The 19468-nt window shown below is 37.3% G+C and overlaps 1 protein-coding gene across 1 annotated transcript; it reads left to right on the top strand.

Moving 5' to 3' along the window:
* Window positions 1-321: 321 nt before the first annotated feature.
* On the top strand, window positions 322-18965 carry LOC128031479 (serine protease HTRA1A-like). Its single transcript, XM_052619768.1, has 9 exons — window positions 322-949; window positions 8593-8695; window positions 8807-9011; window positions 15249-15443; window positions 15611-15643; window positions 16306-16420; window positions 16523-16580; window positions 16812-16907; window positions 17930-18965. The coding sequence occupies exons 1-9, from the start codon at window positions 484-486 to the stop codon at window positions 18096-18098; spliced, it is 1440 nt and encodes a 479-aa protein (XP_052475728.1). The 5' UTR covers window positions 322-483; the 3' UTR covers window positions 18099-18965.
* The last annotated feature ends 503 nt before the right edge of the window (window positions 18966-19468 follow it).

The following is a 19468-nucleotide window of genomic DNA, read 5'->3' as shown; positions in this document are numbered from 1 at the left end:
TTGTAAGTCATTATAAGTCCTTTTTTGAGGCACTCGTGTCGATAATGTATAATAGTGCATACACTTGTAGCTGTTGTAAGTCCTTATTTGAGGCATGCGCATGTGCACGACCTCTACCCCAACAACCCCCCCCCCCCCCCCCCCCCCAAAAAAAAAGAAAAAAAAAAGAAGTGGGCTCCCCCAAATGACACGGTATAGTTCGAACACTGCATAAGGCTGACAGAGTTTTCCCACATCCAAGCGAATCGCAGCGCTTGTTGTCATTGTGGTGAAGTGTGCGCTTGGAATCCGGAGCGCTTTTATAAACGCTGCGCCAGCAGAAACTCAAGAGACGCGCATGGTGCTCGTTCCCGCGGTGCACCAGATTTACACAGCTCGGTCCAAAGATTGTTCCCGCTTGGAGGCAGCTCAGTTGCTCTCGTTAGAAATTAAAGACCGCGTAATTGTCAGTTTCCTTTCCTTGTTTATTAAACTTTGATCATCATGATTTGGTTAACTTTGTTCTGCGTCTGCGTCTTGGTAACATCGCTGCAAGCTGATGCGCGCCTCGCTAATCGCTATGTGATCGGCGGATGTCCAAGGCAGTGTGATAAATCCATGTGTCCGTCCATGCCAAAGGACTGTCCGACAGGACAGGTGATGGATCACTGTAACTGCTGCCTGGTGTGCGCGTCCGGGGAGGGAGAGGCGTGCGGCGGGGTGGGTAAGCTGGGGGACCCGGTGTGTGGAGAGGGTTTGGAGTGTTCCGTGACTGGAGGAGTGGGCTACTCCGCTACCGTTAGGAGGAGAGGGAAACACGGTGTCTGCGTGTGTAAAAGCAGCGACCCGGTGTGTGGCAGTGACGGGGTCTCCTATAAGAACATATGCGAACTGAAGCGGTTCAGTAACCAAGCACTGAGTCGGCAGCAGCCGCCGGTGCTCTTCATACAACGGGGAGCGTGTGGGACGGGTGAGTGACTCACCCAAACAAACAGAGCACAGTTTACCTGTTCTTTTACACTCTTTACAGTGGCACAGTCCATGAGTTGTAATAGGCTACTAATAAACAATGTCTATTACTTTCATTCACATACTTTCATAACCTACTGTTTATTTCAAATGTGATAGATATGAGATTAGTTCCATGAAAGGGAGAGGGAGAGTCAGATGTTGGCAACAGAAGCAGATGTCATCTTTTCCGAATGGTATATTCATCATTGGCAAAAAAACGCCATTTTTGTCATCTTGTTCCAATGTTGGTTTCTTTAAATACAATTTAACAGCAGACGGGCTGATTTTAGTCATATTTGGTTGATAATCAAATTGGATAAGCATCAATTCTGTCTCTAGAATTGATTCTGCAAATCCTGTCTCTAGCAGTAACAGAAACTCTATTTGTTTGAGTAAAGCATATGTGTTTGTGCCAGTTTCATCGTGTTTATTATGATCATGTATTCTTACATTATTTGGACTGAGATCCACAAGTTTAAACTAAGTGTAAAGTGATCAGTGCCCAACTTCAGCCATGCCTCTTATATACTGCGTAAGACTCTGCACTCAGTCATAATTCATTGTTTTAATTCATTTTGACCCTTGCGTGCAGTTTGGTCATAGCACTTGCTCATCAGATACACAAACACAGTCTGACCCATCAAAACCACTGTAAATGGACAAAAACCAGAGCAGCTTGTGTGCTCTTTTTGTGGATTTGTGTTTATGCCCTCAGAATATTCAGTTTCACCTCTTAAAATGAAGCCTCCCGCGTCTTTCTTTCTATGTTTGTTTGTATTTGTGAGGTAGGTTAGATGAATTTGAGCAGGTTGCAAAGGGTTTACCTTTATGAAGTCCCTATTTTATATCCTTAAATTAGACGAAATGGGGTCTCTCTTTACCTTGTTCCTCGTTTCTACATTATTCTTACCGAAAGAGCCTCAATGTATTCATTTTGGCAGACACTGGCTCTTAAATTGTGGCTGAAAGTGAAAAGTTGTCTTGTTTTTGATAGTGAATCCTCACACACTTGTTGGCTCACAAAAAATCGTGCTACAATTGCATAAACTCACGTCAGCTATTGAGTATGAACACTTCAAAGCCTGTTCTTTAGAAGCTTAAATATGTAGTATACGTTCGGCGTAACCGTTGACATGTGTCTAGTCTCTGAATATTGGCATAATAAAGGCTCTAAGCAAAGTGCCAAGCTGTGAGAGGTCTGTGGTTTCCAAGTTCTGGCCTCATCTAAAGAAAAACACTGTGCTGCAGCAGAGCCCATGATGTAATTTTCATCTGGATCTGAAGTTCTGCCCGCATCTCTGAACACTTCTCCTTCGCTGGCTGCAGATTTAGGTCATATTGTGAGTCGTATGCATTCATCAGGAAACAGATTTTTACTGAAGCAGAAAGTAAGTCATCCAGGCGCCCTCCTGCAAGATTAGATGCTTTAGTCTGTTTTGGATGATTGTGATTGAAGAAAATGGCCTGCACACCGCTAGATCAAGAAGGTGAATAGAAGTGATGCCACCAAATGCTTTCCAGTCTCACATCACACCTTGAGCTGTTTATATTAGCACTGTTCTATAAAACCTAGTCAACTGGCCTGCTGTCTACTGGAGCCTAAAGTGACAGGATATGAAACGTTTTGCAGAGGCACCATTTTGATTCATGATCACTAGTCTACAGTACTTTAAACTAATATTTCACTCAGAAGTGAAATGTGGTGAAAATGTAAGCAGGCCATCCAAGATGTAGATGAGCTGCTCTTTATCCGAACTCTTTTGGAGAAATTTTGCATCGCATCAGTTACTCACCAGTGGATCCTCTGCAGGGATAAGTGCAAAGGGCATCTTAAAATGAAGATTTAGCAAAATTGGGCAACTTAGCACTTGCTTCAAATATTTGCTTAACCTAATGAGCTACTTACAAAATGGGTTTTATGTATAAGGAGTGGGGAAAAGATTAAGTAAATCCTTGTGTTTATGTGAATGATTTATTAATATTAATATTGGCTCTTTATCGGTTGTTAAGTGATGACGTAAGAAGCACTGTTTCCAGGTCCAGGCCTCAACTGGTTTCACTTGAGAATACGACCTCAGCAGCCATTTATGAGCACTGTTTATTCATATTAATAATTTAAGCCAATTTTATTTTTATATTTATATTTTCATTGTCTGGCTGTCTGGGACTTCGGTATTGAGTTAAAGGTTAAGATTATAACTTTTTGCTTGTATTCTATCACATTGTGAGTTTATATTAGCACCTTTAGTTTTTTCTCGTGGTAACTGATAGAGCGTTTGGACACGGAAGCGCTGCTACCTGATGTCAGACTTAACAAGCGAATACAAGCTGTGTTTGTATGTATTAAACTTTTAATTGCTCTCTGTAGTGTGTATGTGCAGTGGTTTATGTGCTTTTATCAGGGGTTTTTTTATGTTATGTGTGGTGTTCATTGGAGCTCAGAGGTTTGTCCCATCCAGACTTCTGTAGATTTAGTTAGTAGCCCTAAAAATGCTGATGAGGCACTCACTATAGCTTCTCTCTTTCTCTTTATATCAAATCATATTTCTCTGCAAAATCAAAAGAAAAAAATATTGCATTTTCACAATATTGCACTCTCATGACAATTAATCCTGTCATTTTATGTACAGTGATTTTTTTTTTTTATCTGGATGAATTAATGGTAGTGCAATCACAACTGCCATGATGTATAAATACTAAATATCTTCAATAATGCATTTGTTGTTTTTGCATTACATTCATATTTTTTTTTTATTGTTTTGGCTTATAATGAGAATATAGGAGGTGATGTGCTTTAATAATAACACTAAATTCATACAAATTCAAGCTTAACAGGCTTCATTTTCTGAACAATAATAAACAAGTTCAAATATAATTTCATTTTTGTCTCTGGATGGTTGTATTGGGTGAAATATGACCTGGTCATATTTTGTGATGCCTTTCACTCATTCTTTTTTATTCTATTCTTTACACTGTGTTCCTATGCAACATTTTTATATTCCTCATCACTTGCTTCCACCAGTCTGGTCTACATTAAACTGTACCTATTTATTTGTGGATTCTTTCCCTCACATCCTGCTTCTAACTCCAAATGAATCTTTGGTTTGATATGGTTAGGAAAGTATCTCATCCTTTCATTGTCTTTTTGTTTTGATCATTTGTATTGTTTAAATTCTGATTAAGGTTTTTTCTTTGTATATATGTATGTGTGTATATATATGTGTGTATGTGTGTGTGTGTGTGTGTGTGTGTGTGTGTGTGTGTGTGTGTGTGTGTGTGCTATGTTTGTGCAGAAACAGCTATTGTTTAGCTCTCTTCAATTAGCGTGTTATGAAAGACGTGTTTGTTTATGAGTGTAGTGAAGCGTTGAACTCTTCTTACTGATACGAACACATACAAACTCGCACAGATCTACACATGGATGTTCAGTCTAGAAATTAACCATCTACGAGAACAAGAATAGACAGGCACATAAGTATGAATTTATTCTGTTATGGATTATGAAAAGAACAAGAAGGGACTCATTATTTGTTTCATGATTCATCAAATTTATTTATGTCCCTTTCTCACTGCCCTGGAGCCTAGAGCTTCTCCATTCCCTCAAACACTTTCAAATACATTTTCTCTAAACTTTCTCTGACAGTCACATCTCCTTTAGTTTCTGTTCTTCTGTAGTATAACATAGGTCAGTAAGACTATCCCACAGTAAGGACTCATTTCCTGCTCTCTGCTCACCTACATAGGCCTCGACTGAACTCAAATAAACACACTTCTCTCGTCTAAATCCTTCACAAACCCAGCAGAGAGGCCGCAGACAGAGCTTACACAACTGTAACTGGACATCTATAACTCAGAGCCACAGGCATGACCTGTTGATGTTCACGACGTTTCATCCCTCACCGATTCTTTTGACATTAGTGAGGACTGTGCTAGCCAGGAGTGAGCTCTCCCTATGCCAGAAGCTGTTTCAGAATAGAATAGAATATAATAGATCAATTTACCCTTCTCCTCCATCCACTTAGAGTTCCTTTCAAAAGATTTGGGGCTGTCAGATTTTTCTTATTTTGTATGTTTTATTATATATCTTATGCTTAACGCTGCATTCAGAAATAGTTATATATTGTGAAATATTATTATAACTTTATTTTCTATTTGAATATATTTTCAAATTTAATTTATTCCTTTGATGGCAAAGGTGAATTTTCAGCATCATTACTCCAGTCTTCATTTTCACATGATCCTTCAACAAATCATACTTATATACTGATCTGGTGCTCAAGAAACAATTTTTTATCATTTTCAGTGTTGCACTTGTGTTCATTAATTAATTTTGTGGAAACATTTGTCTATTGTTTTGATGAATAGAAAAAAGTGAGTTGTTCAAATGCAAAATCTTTGAACATCTGGCTAGAAGATTTATTCTGTTGGACTCTTGCATGAAGATACAATAAAGCTATTGTATCATGCTAAATATATTTTAAAATCAAACTTCTAAGTGGAACCTTTTAGGCAGCATTTAATCTTTTATCCAAAAGTCTTGCCTTTTCCTTTTAAGATTGCAATGTGAACAGTTTTATGTATACACTAAATAGCAAGATGACATATTTTGGAATCAAACAGAAAATAGTACTCATATTGATGGTTAAACCTGCTTTCACAGACTGCATGTCTCCACCTCCCAAGGATGTCTAGGACAAATGTCATTTCATTCTCTCAGACCATATGTTGTAATCTGGCAGTGTTTCAGTTAAAACACAAAAGGCTCATATTTGTGCAGACTAAACGTAGGCTTTGATGTATTTAGTTCAGAGCTGAGTAGATTCTTGGCAGGTTTGGCTGCCAGCCCAGTAGTTCTTTAAAATGAAACTTTACTAAAATCTTACTGAAATAATTAGCCAGGCTGTGTGTTACAGTGGTTAGGTGTGTTCTGAGCTTCATAAATGTTGAATAAATTGTTAAATTAATCATTGACATAAATAAGGACAAACACTTATTCTGTCATGTTATAGTTCATTCGCATAACTGCAGGAAGTTTAAGATTGCCAAGCAACCTATCAGCTCATCCAATCAGAATTTAGAGTTGGAAATCTCTATTTTATAATAAGGTGTTTTACATTATTGGATTATTGATGCGATATTTTAGATGGACAATGTGAGAGAATCCTCATGCGAAAGGTATGCTTTGTCCATCTTGACGTTGAGTTTTACTGCTGTTGTTTTTCTCTCTTGTTTTGATAGCTTTTCTCAAAACATGTGATTTTAGATTGAATGCCTTGTTTAATGTTGGTCTGGAGCTGGTCAGTCTCACCACACTGGATATTCTATCGCCTTTAAATAAACTTTTGTTTCGTTTTTCCTGTTGGCCTGCAGAGGATGGTTAGTTGTGATGGGTTGAATTATGTGCCCTATACTGTGTATTCAAACATTTCATCAGATGTAATGAGTCAGCAGATGCACAAACCCATGCATGTGGCATGTCAACAATGATTTTGGTTCTTTCAGGGTTGGCAAAGTGTCAGATGTTGCAATCTTGCAGCTCTGAGAGCAATGGCTACAGAGTCTTAAACCATAAATGCACCAACATTAGAACTGGTTGGTTTTGACGCTTGTAGTTGAAGTGTGCCCAGAATATGCCCTAATAATTCATAAAATGTCCAGAAAGGTTTTGTTCTGTCAGAGATAAGAGGTTATGGATTTGTTTAAATCTTTGTGATCCTCTTGGGTTTCAGTACCTGAGTGCTGGCCAAGATGAGACAAGCGTGTCTGATTCTATTGTCTCTGCCAGTGCATTTGACCTAATCATAGGTCTGTCTTTCAAAGATGAAAAAAAAACATTACATGGCTAAAGGGAGAATTTGTTTAGAACTTTTTAGAACTATCCCCTTTAAGACATTTTTTTGGGGTGTTAAATAATTGCACAAATAACAGTACACAGACTACTGCAAACCTTGGTAAATCACCTTGCATGTTCCATTTAAATACTCTTCTCATATGAATTTTATGTCCAAATTGGAAACTACAAATGCATGTGCAAAAATGTCAGATACAAAAATAACTGTCATGCTGAAATGATGTTCACTGTGTCTTTAGAAAATCCTGAGAGTAGAGGGTTTGCACTGGTGCAAGCTGCTATTAAATTTGGCCCTAATATTTTATGCAGCAAGGACACATTAAATTGGTCAAAAGTACAGTAAAAACATAATGTTACAAAATATTTCTATTGCCACAACAATATTAAGCAGCACAACAGTTTTCAGCATTAATAATAAAGACTTTCTTTGAGAACCAGATCAGCATATAAGAATGATTTCTGAAGGGCCATGTAATACTTAAGATTGGAGTAACGGCTGCTGAAAATCCAGCCTTACATGTAAATATATTAAAATATTCAATTGTAATATTATTTGACAATATTGCTGTTTTTTAAACAAATAAATGCAGCATTGGCAACCATAAGACACTTCTTTCAAAAGTATATAAAAAATCATACAGACTATTGTACAATGCATTTATTACCATATACAGTATATTTATTCACACCAGAAAGCTAATGGTTTAGAGTAAGGTTGTAAAATGGATGAGGAAAGTGATCCGGAACATTTTCTTCCACAAAACTTTTTTGGTGTTAAAACTATAATTAGGTTGAATTATTCTGGTCAGAATGCAAGCCATCGCCAAGCTGGATTTGACTTTAATTACACTTGGGAACTTACATGCTTTCCGACACCAGGTCTTCTTGGGGTCCCTGTGATCGTGTATAATTAAAAGGGCTCCTCCATCATTGCAGTGATTGTAATTTGATACATTTGATTGGATCAAATGACAGCAGCTACCGTCTGTGCATTTGAGTCTGTGGTGCTTACCAAAACAGTCTGACCCTTAGGTTGATGAAACAAAAGGGTACATTTATGGAGAAGTTGTGGCCTAGTGGTTAGAAAGTTTGATTCTTAACCCTAGGGTTGTGGGTTCGAATCTTGGACTGGCAATACCACGACTTAGGTGCCCTTGAGCAATGCACTGAACCCCCAACTGCTCCCCAGGCGCCGCAGCATAAATGGCTGCCCACTGCTCTGTGTGTGTGTTTGTGTGCACTATGGATGGGTTAAATGCAGAGCATGAATTCTGAGTATGGGTCACCGTACTTGGCTGAATGTAACGTCACTCACTAAAAGAGCAATTTTCATACACTTTATGTAAATTATGAACTTTTGATTTCTGACAATAAACTCCCTTTGGTTGAAAGGGAAAAAATATCTCTCACTCCTTTTCCTTCATGGTGAAATTACAGAGGACGAGAGTCAACATTTCCAGACACGTCCTCCAAGAGACTCCTCATTTCATAGCACTAACGTGTCTCTCTCTGTATGTGTGTGTGTGTGTGTGATGCTGACTTACGTAAGCAACAGAAGTCCCATATATATATTTACACAGAAAATCCCACCACTTGTCTTTTTTTAGTTAACGACTAGACTCTTTTTCCTCTCTGTATCCTGTTTAAGGGATGTAATTTGATATTTTCAGATGTTTGTCCTCTACGGTCAATTTCTTGCGTTATACATTCTCATTACATCTTGTTTTGTTTGTTTTTTTTGTTTGTTTCAGCTATCCATGATAACCCCAATAGCCTGAGATACAGGTACAATTTCATTGCAGATGTTGTAGAGAAGATCGCCCCTGCCGTGGTTCATATTGAACTGTATCGCAAGTAAGTTTCTAGCGTTATCTATAGTCTATATTAAAGAGGAATATTTCACCAAATGTCTCATTCTTTACCTCTGATTCAATCTCTCTTTCATACTCTTTGTGTCTTGTTTAGGATGGTGTACTCACAGCGTCAGATGGCTGTGGCGAGCGGATCAGGGTTTGTGGTGTCTGACGACGGCCTTATTGTGACAAACGCCCATGTGATAGCCAATAAAAACCGAGTGAAGGTGGAGCTTAAAAACGGAGCCTCGTATGATGCTAATATAAAATATGTTGATGAAAAAGCAGATATTGCCCTCATAAAGATCAATCCACCGGTAAGAGAAAACAACAAAGCCCTGCTGCTGCCCTGCTCATTCCATGACTCCAACAAACATTACATACATACAAATTGCATTCATTTAGATTTCACTAAGACAAATACTTACAAAACATCTGTGTGGCTCGTGTACTGAGGTGGACAGACTGAACAGTTTTATGAAGCCGCCTCACCATGGTTTATAAATGGAAACTGAGGTTTTATTTTTGATCTTGATTGTTTATGCTGAAGAGGTTCAAGCCTGAATACGAACAGCAGTGCACCAAACACGCCAGGCTCTATTTTAGGATATAGTTACTATTAGTGCAATATCAAAAACCAAGTCCAAATAACCTAAGAGTGTTTCATTAACAGAAAAAAAAATAGATGGCCAAGCTAAAGATTGCAGGAACTCAAACTTGGCATCTATATTTCAGCAATTACTGCATTCACACAGCACTGTAATATTTGGAAAAGAGACTTTTCATGTAACCAAAATAGGAACATTACTGACCCCGTGAATACAGAATGACCAAAACAATCCTTTTTAGGCATCTTAGGCGAAATTTACTATTACCCACAACCCCCTCACTCACTCAGGTTAGTGCAGTGCACTGTGCAAATTCTTAAAATATATGTCATGCTGGCTGATAGACACCAGGCAGCATGTTTGGCTGACAATCCTAACCTCACAATCACTCAAGCTCTTAAACATATGGTCTCCAGAGAAATAAAGCACACACAAGCCCAGACTGCAAGTTTGAGCCGATGTTCTCAAAGAATACATACTGCTCCAAGATCAGATTCCTCGATTGATTCTTATCCTGGTTCCTGTAGTATCCCTGTAATACCCCTGTAGTTTTATGTATCTCTCTCTCTCTCTCTCTCTCTCTCTCTGTCTGGTGTTTCTGATGCTTCTGGATTATATCAGTGGGCTCTTTAACGCCCAGCTGCTAAAGAATTTGCCCCAGTTTGAGTGAGTGATCTTGAACGACATCATGTGGTTTGCAATACTGAGAGAGTTAAATAGGAACAATTCAGACTTGTCTCTGATGTAAGACTTGCCTCTAACTAACAGGGCATTTGGGATAAGTAAAAAAAAGGCATTGGTTTAAATGGCTCAAGTGAGTTGGAGATCATACTCTGCAAGAGGATCAGGTACAGCAAAGACTCTGGGGAGACCCTGAGACCCTGAGTGTGTGTGTGTGTGTTTGAGAGAACTTGTGTGTGCCGGTATCCCTGTAAGTAATTACTGCAATTTCTTCCCTTTTCTGATGCATGTTGAGAGGTTTGAAGTAGGTCAGTAATTGTTAAACTTTCATTAAGTGCATATGTTCACAGTTATAATCAAGTTTTTTAATAATCCAGCTACAGTGCGAGCTGTCTGAGTCTGATTTTCATGAATACATGATGGATGATTCTGAGCTACAATTGCATAATTTAGGTCTGGTAAAAAATGATTCTGGAACTTTTACAGTCAGAGTAAAACAAGTAAAGCATTTTAAGAAGATAAATTATTGTTTTGGTCCGACTGAAATAGAACATTTAAAGTGTATGGAAACACTTATTGTTACTTTAAAACTATTTCTAAGTATTTTGCATTGTGTTACAAGGTAATTGTCAGTTCATGCATTCTCTGGGAATTGAACATTGGCCTTGGTGTTTCTAGCGCCATGTTGTACTATTTAAGGTACAGGAATGCTTCAGTAGTTGTACGCTAGTAGTAAGTAGTTAACTACTACAGTAAACACACACTTTGTGCTCCTGTGGCTCAAGTGGTAGAGGATTGTGTTAGCAGCACAAGGTTGTAGGTTTGATTCCCAGGAAACACATGTTAGGTAAAAACTGTTAACCTGAATGCACTGTAAGTCGCTTTGGATAAAAGGGTCTGCTAAATGCATACATTTAATTTAAAATTAGAAACAGTGTAATTTCAATACATAAGTGGAAAACATAGTGAAAAACAGCAGAATTATTAGAAATTATTGCCATGCTGCTCTGATTTTTGTTGATTTATTCGTAGTTAAAAAATTTACTCCCCAAAACTGCAAACCTCACTGTCTAAACTCACATTCACTCAGACGCACTATGCTCATGCCTTGAACTGATGAGGAAGGAATGATTGTACAATATGTATCACACAATAGAGTTTCACTCATGCAGAAAATGGACACCACATGTTGGATGCACTGAGAAGGGAATCGTAGAGCAGATTATTTATTTTCTTCTCAATCTTTTGTCTTTTACACTTTCTTCCTCCTTCTCTCTCCCTTTAATGGTAGCTGTCTGTCTCTAGGGAAAAGAAGGGAAATGGTTTTCCCTCTCAGAGAGTGTGTGTGAGAGAGAGAGAGAGGAAATGTGGCTACTGACTGGAAATTAATCTATATGTATGGGTATGTATGTGGACACAAATTTCGCCCACTTTCAAGGCAAAGCTGTACGGATGGGGAGCTCTCGAGGGTCCCACTTCTATGATCTGTTGAACTTCCCATCAGTTCAGTTCCCGAGCTCAGAAGCTACAGGAAAAATGATAATTTTCACGTCTCAGCCCATTACACATTTAGTCAACTCATTTGTAAATCTCCTAAGTCTTTCAGAGAAAGTTTCCAGTTTATGTTAAGAGCTTTAAGGCTAATACATAGCTTGCATACACACACACACACACACACACACACACACAGAGAGAGAGAGAGAGAGAGAGAGAGAGAGAGAGGTTTTCTTTGGATTATCTATGTTCCAGTGGCCTAAAATACAGTCCAGACTGACTAATGTGACTAATGTGACTGACTGCTGGTTGGGCCAAAATGAGTCATTTAATATTACAGGGTAAGATGTGAATCACACGTAGGAACAGAGAAGCAGTTTTGGCCATGAGGAGCAAGAGTGGAAGTGCAAATGCGAAGAGGATATACATGATATAAACTACCATTTGGGACAGTGGCATCAAAATTTGTCACTAAATGTCCCCATTCCCCCCAAACACACCCTCAGAAACTTTAAGTTTAAACTCATCTTAAGTTTGAATTATATGGTATTATTCCAAGTTCCAGGCAGATTTTTCCAGCTGTTCTGTGATTGAATAAAACAAGAACACATAGGAAGGAAGAAAAAAAGTCTATTTAATCTCTCAACTGTTTCTTTCAAAATGCAACAAGTGCAGCAAATTTGAACCAAGATCAAAAATATTTTTTTTTCCCTAAAAAGGGTCCTGGTAAGTGTATACAGTTGTAAATTAAATATCAAGCATAAACTTTCCAAGATAAATATCACAATGCATTAATGAATATTTAAAGCATTTAAATACACATTTTGAGTTACTTCTGACTTTAATAGCAATCACGCCAGTTGCAACCTGATTAACTTGCTGGAGGAAGATGATTTACAATTGAGTTATTAATCTGTTAGTTTTTACAGATAACAGGCAGGTTTGATTTCAGATGGACTAAAGTATATACATGGCATTTTATAATACACATTATTATTTTATTTTGATTGTTTTAGCATGCATGAAAATACACTTAATATCACCTCAGACATGAGCACAAAAACTAGACAAAAACTAAATTTCCATCCGAACAAAAGTTTGATTCAAACATTTCTCATGATATCCTTCCAGGATCAAATTGAGAGAGTGAGCCTATGTGAGAGAAGTTCTCTGCATTTATTTTATAGCTGTTTACTGTTTGTCAATAATTGTCTTATCTCTTTTTATTACTCGTAAGAAATTTTCAGAGAAATCCCCAAGACAGGGATTAGGCTATACCTAAATGAAACTTAACTGAGAACTCTATTAAGTCTTCCTTTGGGAAGAACCTTCAATACCTCACTCATTGAAAATAACTTACAGCCATATCCACCACAAACCCACCGAGTGGAGAACTTAGAGCTTGCAATTAAACTGGTGCTTACCTTTGAAGTCACTCACAGCGCAGTAATTAAAGGCATAAAATGAGGTGCCTACTGATGGGCACAATGATGACAGAGTGGGATGCTGATCTCAGTAACTCGTTCCTTTTTACTGCATGTCTTTTGAATTCTGCTTTTGTTCAGATTGTGACTAACTGCAAACTTATGTTTAAAGGCAGACACACATTTTTAGTAGTGCATGGGAATGTCAACATGAGGAAACTCTGTAGCTCCACAACAACCTTATAATAATAATCCAAACATTCGACTGACTGTGTTACCCATTTTGTACCTGCAAGTGCTTTAACTACTGGAATGGCCTAAGGCAGGGGAAATATCTGTTTCAGCTCTAAAAAATGCTTTTTGATTATAATCACCTCGAACGGAAATTAAAATCACCTAAAGGAATAAAGTAGATCACTACCAATTTTATAGGTGAAGAAATGTTCAGTATTATTTCTCCACATAACATAAAGGTTTGAGAAGTTCCCTAACACTTAACAGAAAATCAAGTGCTGTTTGTTTTCATTGTTGTTTTTGTTTAATTTTTTTTTTTTGTCTGGATGGTATGTTTATATAGTATATCTCTGTTGAAAGTAGATGCAATCTTGTTTTGGCATTTTTTTGCCTTGTGACACGTCTTCTACCTCTCTTTGAAGATCCCTATCCTAGCCTTATCTTGGAAGTCTTATGGGAATGAAAAATTCTTTCTCAAAGTTCTTCTTGTGTTTCATTGGCATTTGGTGAGGGTGAGACTGTTTTTACATGTCCAATATTGACTGGTATTTTAAGACTGCAGTAACATTAACAAAGACACCAGGGTAAGTGTCGTGCTTTTATTGGCCAGATGGATGCAGGTGCTTCTGCTGGTAAACTATTATAATAAGGATCTGTTGACCTGTAGTCTCACATAGCAGAGCTTTATTAGACTTCATGGCCGGTAACATACTGTGATCACAGGAATATTGCATCTGTGGGATTCTTGATTAGGGCGGATTGCATAGAACTGGAATGAAATAGATTAAGGGTTTAGTTCATGGTTTTTGATATCAATTACAACTGTAAAAGTGCTATAAACATTTATAAACTACATTTAATAGAGGAAAATTACTGTTTTTGACAATTTTATTTTAGCCTATTACTACACATTTTGGACCCTAGGGAGAAAGAAGTCATAGATTGTTTTGTCTAGTTTGCCAGTCATCGTCATCTTTATCCTCTTCTATCTTAAAACGCTTTTAGCACAGGTCGAGTTCGCTGAGAGTTCACCTCGTGATAAAAGCTCGGGATCAGTTTACAGCTCTGGACTTAGTTTTCTTCCTCTCCATTAGGCAGGTACAGCTTGAGTATATCTATGGAGAAACCATACCTCAACAAAGGTTGCAATTATTTATTTGTCATTTTTTAAATATTTAGATTTTTAGTTATTGTGTATGCTGTTTGTTCAGATATAACAACAAAGATTCATCCAGCCTAAGATTTTAAGGTAAGATAGCGGTACATTTGTAGAACACCTTCTTATAATCTTTAAATCATGCCTTAGAGAGTTCAAACAGACATTACAACCTCTAAACCATCTAACACTGAAGATGTCATCGACTGTTTCCCTCATTAACCTTTCATCCGATGCTTTCTTAGAAAATACAGACTCACACTGTTGTCATCTGAATCTGTAAAATACAGAGCCCATACATGCATGCGAAATGAGAATGTAAGTGCGTCTAGTGTGTTTATGTAGCTCAGCATGTCTGCTATCCACTCTCTGACTCTATTTTTACTGTCAGTAAACAAAATAGACACCAGTGCAGTGGCTAAACACGCATATTCTGTTGTTACAATGACCGTTCTAATCAAGCCCCTGTGTTGAGAGGGGAGATTCCATAAATGATTCCCCACAGGAAAACAGCATTCCGATTCGTCCTGTCCTGTCCTAAGTGCCTACTTTTCCGTGATGTCATAAAGGTTGCATGGCGATAAGGTTTCAGAGATCTGAATTTAATATGCAAACTCCTGTTTGACAGACAGTTGATAGCGGCTGCACAAAGGTGTTAGAATAGAACTGTATGGCAGTTCTGGACTCTTCAGGAAATTGAGGGGTAGAGTTATGGAATGCCTGGATACGAGCATTTATCACATGACTGACTTTGCAATGTCATAAAGTTGCAAGAATGTCTAAGCAGTTGTGTTGGGTGGCCAGTATTGGATATCAATTAAAGTTCCTTTATAAACTTTTGCAGGCTTTAGGATTGTGAAGTGTTGGGATATTTCTGACTTACGAGCAGATACTGAAATAAAGGCTGCATTCCTTATATAATAAACATGTCTTTTTCTCTCTCTTTCTGCCCAACAGAGTAAGCTTCCCGTGCTTCTCCTCGGCCGATCGGCTGACCTCAGACCAGGAGAATTTGTGGTTGCTATCGGCAGCCCATTTTCACTCCAGAATACAGTTACCACAGGAATAGTAAGCACCACACAGAGAGGCGGGAAAGAGTTGGGTCTACGAAACTCGGATATGGATTACATTCAGACAGATGCCATTATTAATGTGAGCAAATTATTAGAACTGCACATTTTATTTATTACTCTATATTTATTGCATATTTATTATTTGTTATTTTAATGTGTGTCTCATGAGACTCAAACATCCATGCACACACAAATCAAGCCATAAAACACAAGCGTGTTTTAACACATGAAATGTCTCTTTAACAGTTTGGCAACTCAGGAGGACCATTAGTCAATCTGGTGAGCATTTCCTAATTCCAAAACTGCTGAATAATATGATCCTGCAAATAAACTACTAATATTTACACAGAGCATGACTGTGTGGTAATCATCAGGGCCTATTTTCCCAGAATGCAAGTGTCAGTGTTACAGTAATGTTACCCCAGTGAGAAATTTAAAAAATATATATATTTTATTTAAATTTTAGATTTAGTAATTTTAGTACTTCAGCCTAACCTTGATTTACTTCAGTTAGCTGCCAAGGCAACATTTCTAATTTTCATTTAGGTTTTACATGTAATATCTGTAATTATTTTTTATTTTAGCTTTATTTTAATTACCAAAAATAATGTAACAGTTTTAATGCTCATTAAGAGTAATTACATTGATTTGATTTTAAGTGATTATATTTTATTTTATTATATTCTGTAAGAACTGAATAGAATAGAATAAGTCGATACAGGCATGAAAGATCATGTGATGTGTCCTTGATTGTAGAAGTCATTTAATATTTGACCAGTATTGTCAGTTTTTCCCAGCCATATTAAATAATGTATTTGATTTATGTATTTGACCACATGATGACATGATAAGGACTTTCACATAATTCTTTATGAAAGTCAATGAACATCAGTACTGCCTTGCAGGGTAATTATGTCCATATCTTATTCTTTTTCCTAAAGGATGGTGAAGTGATTGGGATCAACACATTAAAAGTGACAGCTGGAATCTCCTTTGCTATTCCATCAGACAAGATACGACAGTTTCTCACTGAGTCGTATGACAGACTGGCCAGAGGTACGACAGTACATTCATATCCAGAAGTGATATACGAGATAGAGCATGTTACCTAATTATTAGTGGACTAACTCTCATTGAGTTCTTCTGGCTGTTTTACAGGTCGAGTAGTGACTAAGAAAAGATACGTTGGTATTCGTATGATGACCCTCACTCCGGAGTGAGTACATTAACATGCATCAAATTAATGAATACCTTCTTTAATATAGTTGCTATCATGACCTTATGGAAGATCTTACGTACATGATTATGTAATTCTGTGTGATTTGTAGTGCCAAGTTATAATTCGAGGCTGTTATTCTTCTTTTTCTTTTTTGGATGGCAAAATATTTTACTGCATTAATTATTTGATGAAATCATCTGATGTAACTATGTTCAATTCTGCTCACAGACTGTCCAGAGAGCTCAGAGGTCGACTGCCAGACTTCCCTGACATCATGTCAGGAGTCTATGTGATTGAGGTCATCTCTAAATCTCCAGCTGCAGCGTGAGTCCCCAAAAGTCAAAGTCCCATAATGCCAAGCAGGTCAACTCATTTGGCAGCACTCACATGTTGTTTTTACTGGCCACATGCTTTCTGCTTTCATACTTGGAAGGGTATAGTCTTAGTCTACATCTGTCTCCACGTTGACCCTCACCTATCAAAACACACTCAAAACCTGCTGATGTTCATCATTTCATCTCATTGTTTATATTGACTCACACAAAAACCTGTTCCTCTGTATTGTTTGAAACCGTTTTGTGCGTAAGAGAGAGGATGTAGGGTGCTGAAAATGCATTTAAATTAACGGGACAGTTCACTTAAAAATTAAAGTTCTGTTGTCTTTTATGCACCCTAATGTCATTCCAAGACCTTCAAGTCAAACAGGTTTGGAGCCACATAAGGGTGACTAATGATTTCTTGTTAGTCACCCACATCCAATGACTCAGGTCTCACTGCCACATCATATCCATTAACATTTTTAAGGAGTCTTGTCTTTGTTATGCTTGTTAAAAGACAAAGGCAAATACAGCATGTACTCAAAGTCAAATGTAAGGGAGATTCACTTTCAACGTTGTTTTAACATGATTCCACAACCACAGTCCAATCCGCTGCCCACCACATCCTCATCAAGGACATTTTTAGTTTTCCTGAAATCTTGAACAATCTCAGATGGCGCCCAGACACACAAACAACTGCTTCTTTCCTCTCGGCGTGACACCATTACACTTATGATTCACTGTTGAATAACAGATGATCACCAAATGTTGCACAAACAGGAAGTACTTGTGAAGTCTAGTATATAAACAGGGTGGTTACTCTGTGAGGACGTTGTGAATGTGTTTAGTTTGATCTAATATAGATGTAGGTGTATGTTTCTGAAATATAATTTAAAAAGCCATTTAAAGTAATGCGGTCTGAATTATAGAGCCATTACACTTTTAATGTTGATGTTTTGATGAATTATTTTATTCCTCTTCAGTCCTCCTCATCAAATGCTTTTCCCCTCTTCTCTGTCTCTTCTTTAGAGGTGGACTTAAAGAACATGACGTCATCATTTCTATCAATGGTCAGCGGGTCTCCACTGCAACAGATGTAAGCGCAGCCATCAAAAAGGACACCAGTTTACGCATAGTGGTTCGACGTGGCAACGAGGACATTATCCTGACTGTCATTCCTATGGAGATTGACCCTTGACTCTGAACAGAGCTGGTGTTCTACGACCCCACCAATGAACTTACCGGATGTTTCTTCTGCCCTGCCTTTACGAGTGACATCTAGCCAATTGTCCATGTTCTTGAAATGACGGGCAGGGTTAAAGCTCAGCCTGAGATTTTAGACGGTACAGTGCACAGTGATGTAGTTTCACATTTATTAATGTTCTTATTTTAATCATAATGAGTGATTTAGAGGATGCTACTACTGTTTACTGTTCAACATATTAGGACTTGATTAGATTTTCCAGAATATAGATTTTCTCTTTTATTATCCAACAAATTTAGTGCACAGCAGCTTGAGGAGTTCTTCAGAATTTGATTGGAATTTCTAACCTTTTTTTTTTTTTTTTTTGCGCTTTTCTAGAGCAAAAATGTTTTAAATGTGTCTTTTTTTTTTAAATAAAAGATTATTTGATACATTTGTGAAGACTACACCACAAACTGGAGAAAAATAAATAAATGAAAAAAAAAAAAAAAATACATTACACAATGACAAAACATGGTGGTATGTTACCAAGACATTATTGGGAGTTAATGGTGGTACAGTACTTTTTACATCACAAAATTGGATTTTCTTGAAGTTTTCTGTTAAACTTTATATTCATTAAATAATACGGGGAAAAAAAGTGAATGACAGTTTCCACAAAATTGTTTTCAACATCGATAATAATAAGAAATATTCATTGAGCATCAACTCAGCATATTATAATGATTTCTGAAGCATCATGTGACAACAAAGACTAGAGTAATGGCTCCTGAAAATTCAGCTTTGCCATCTTAGAAATAAATGACATTTTAAAATGTATTCCAGTATATTTAATATAAACTGTATTTTTGATCCAATAAATGCAGCATTTTGAAAATGACTTCTTTCAAACACAAGAAAATAATCTTGCCAACCCCAAACTTTTGGACATGGTGCATATGTATTTTTACATCTGGTATAAGCAAAGGAAAAAACAAACACATTCTTTATGCACAGATAGAATCAATTTTATTTAGTAACTTTATTGAAGAATATTTATTTTTATCATTTAGTAGTTCAAAGTAGCTCAAACTGTGCAAACAAGATAAAATGACAAACAATCAAATGTTCATTTTCTGAACACCTGACAGAATGAGCTAAAATTACAAGCTTTCAATGTAAGCCATACATGGCACGCAGCCTTCAGCTGGCACTAACAGATGCCAAAAACAAACAAACAAACAAACAAACAAACTCAGGAATCGGTCCTATTATGCAAAAGTCCAGAACCTTTGCCAGTATTGCCAGAATGTTCATTGCTGTACAGCATGATCAAATACTTGAAAGTTTTAAGGGTTCAGATTGTGTTATAACAATCACACTTG

The sequence above is a fragment of the Carassius gibelio genome, chromosome A17 (genome assembly GCF_023724105.1).
Source record: "Carassius gibelio isolate Cgi1373 ecotype wild population from Czech Republic chromosome A17, carGib1.2-hapl.c, whole genome shotgun sequence".
Lineage (NCBI taxonomy): Eukaryota > Metazoa > Chordata > Actinopteri > Cypriniformes > Cyprinidae > Carassius > Carassius gibelio.
Note: the sequence above shows the minus strand (reverse complement) of the source record. Positions and strands in the feature narration are given on the sequence as shown.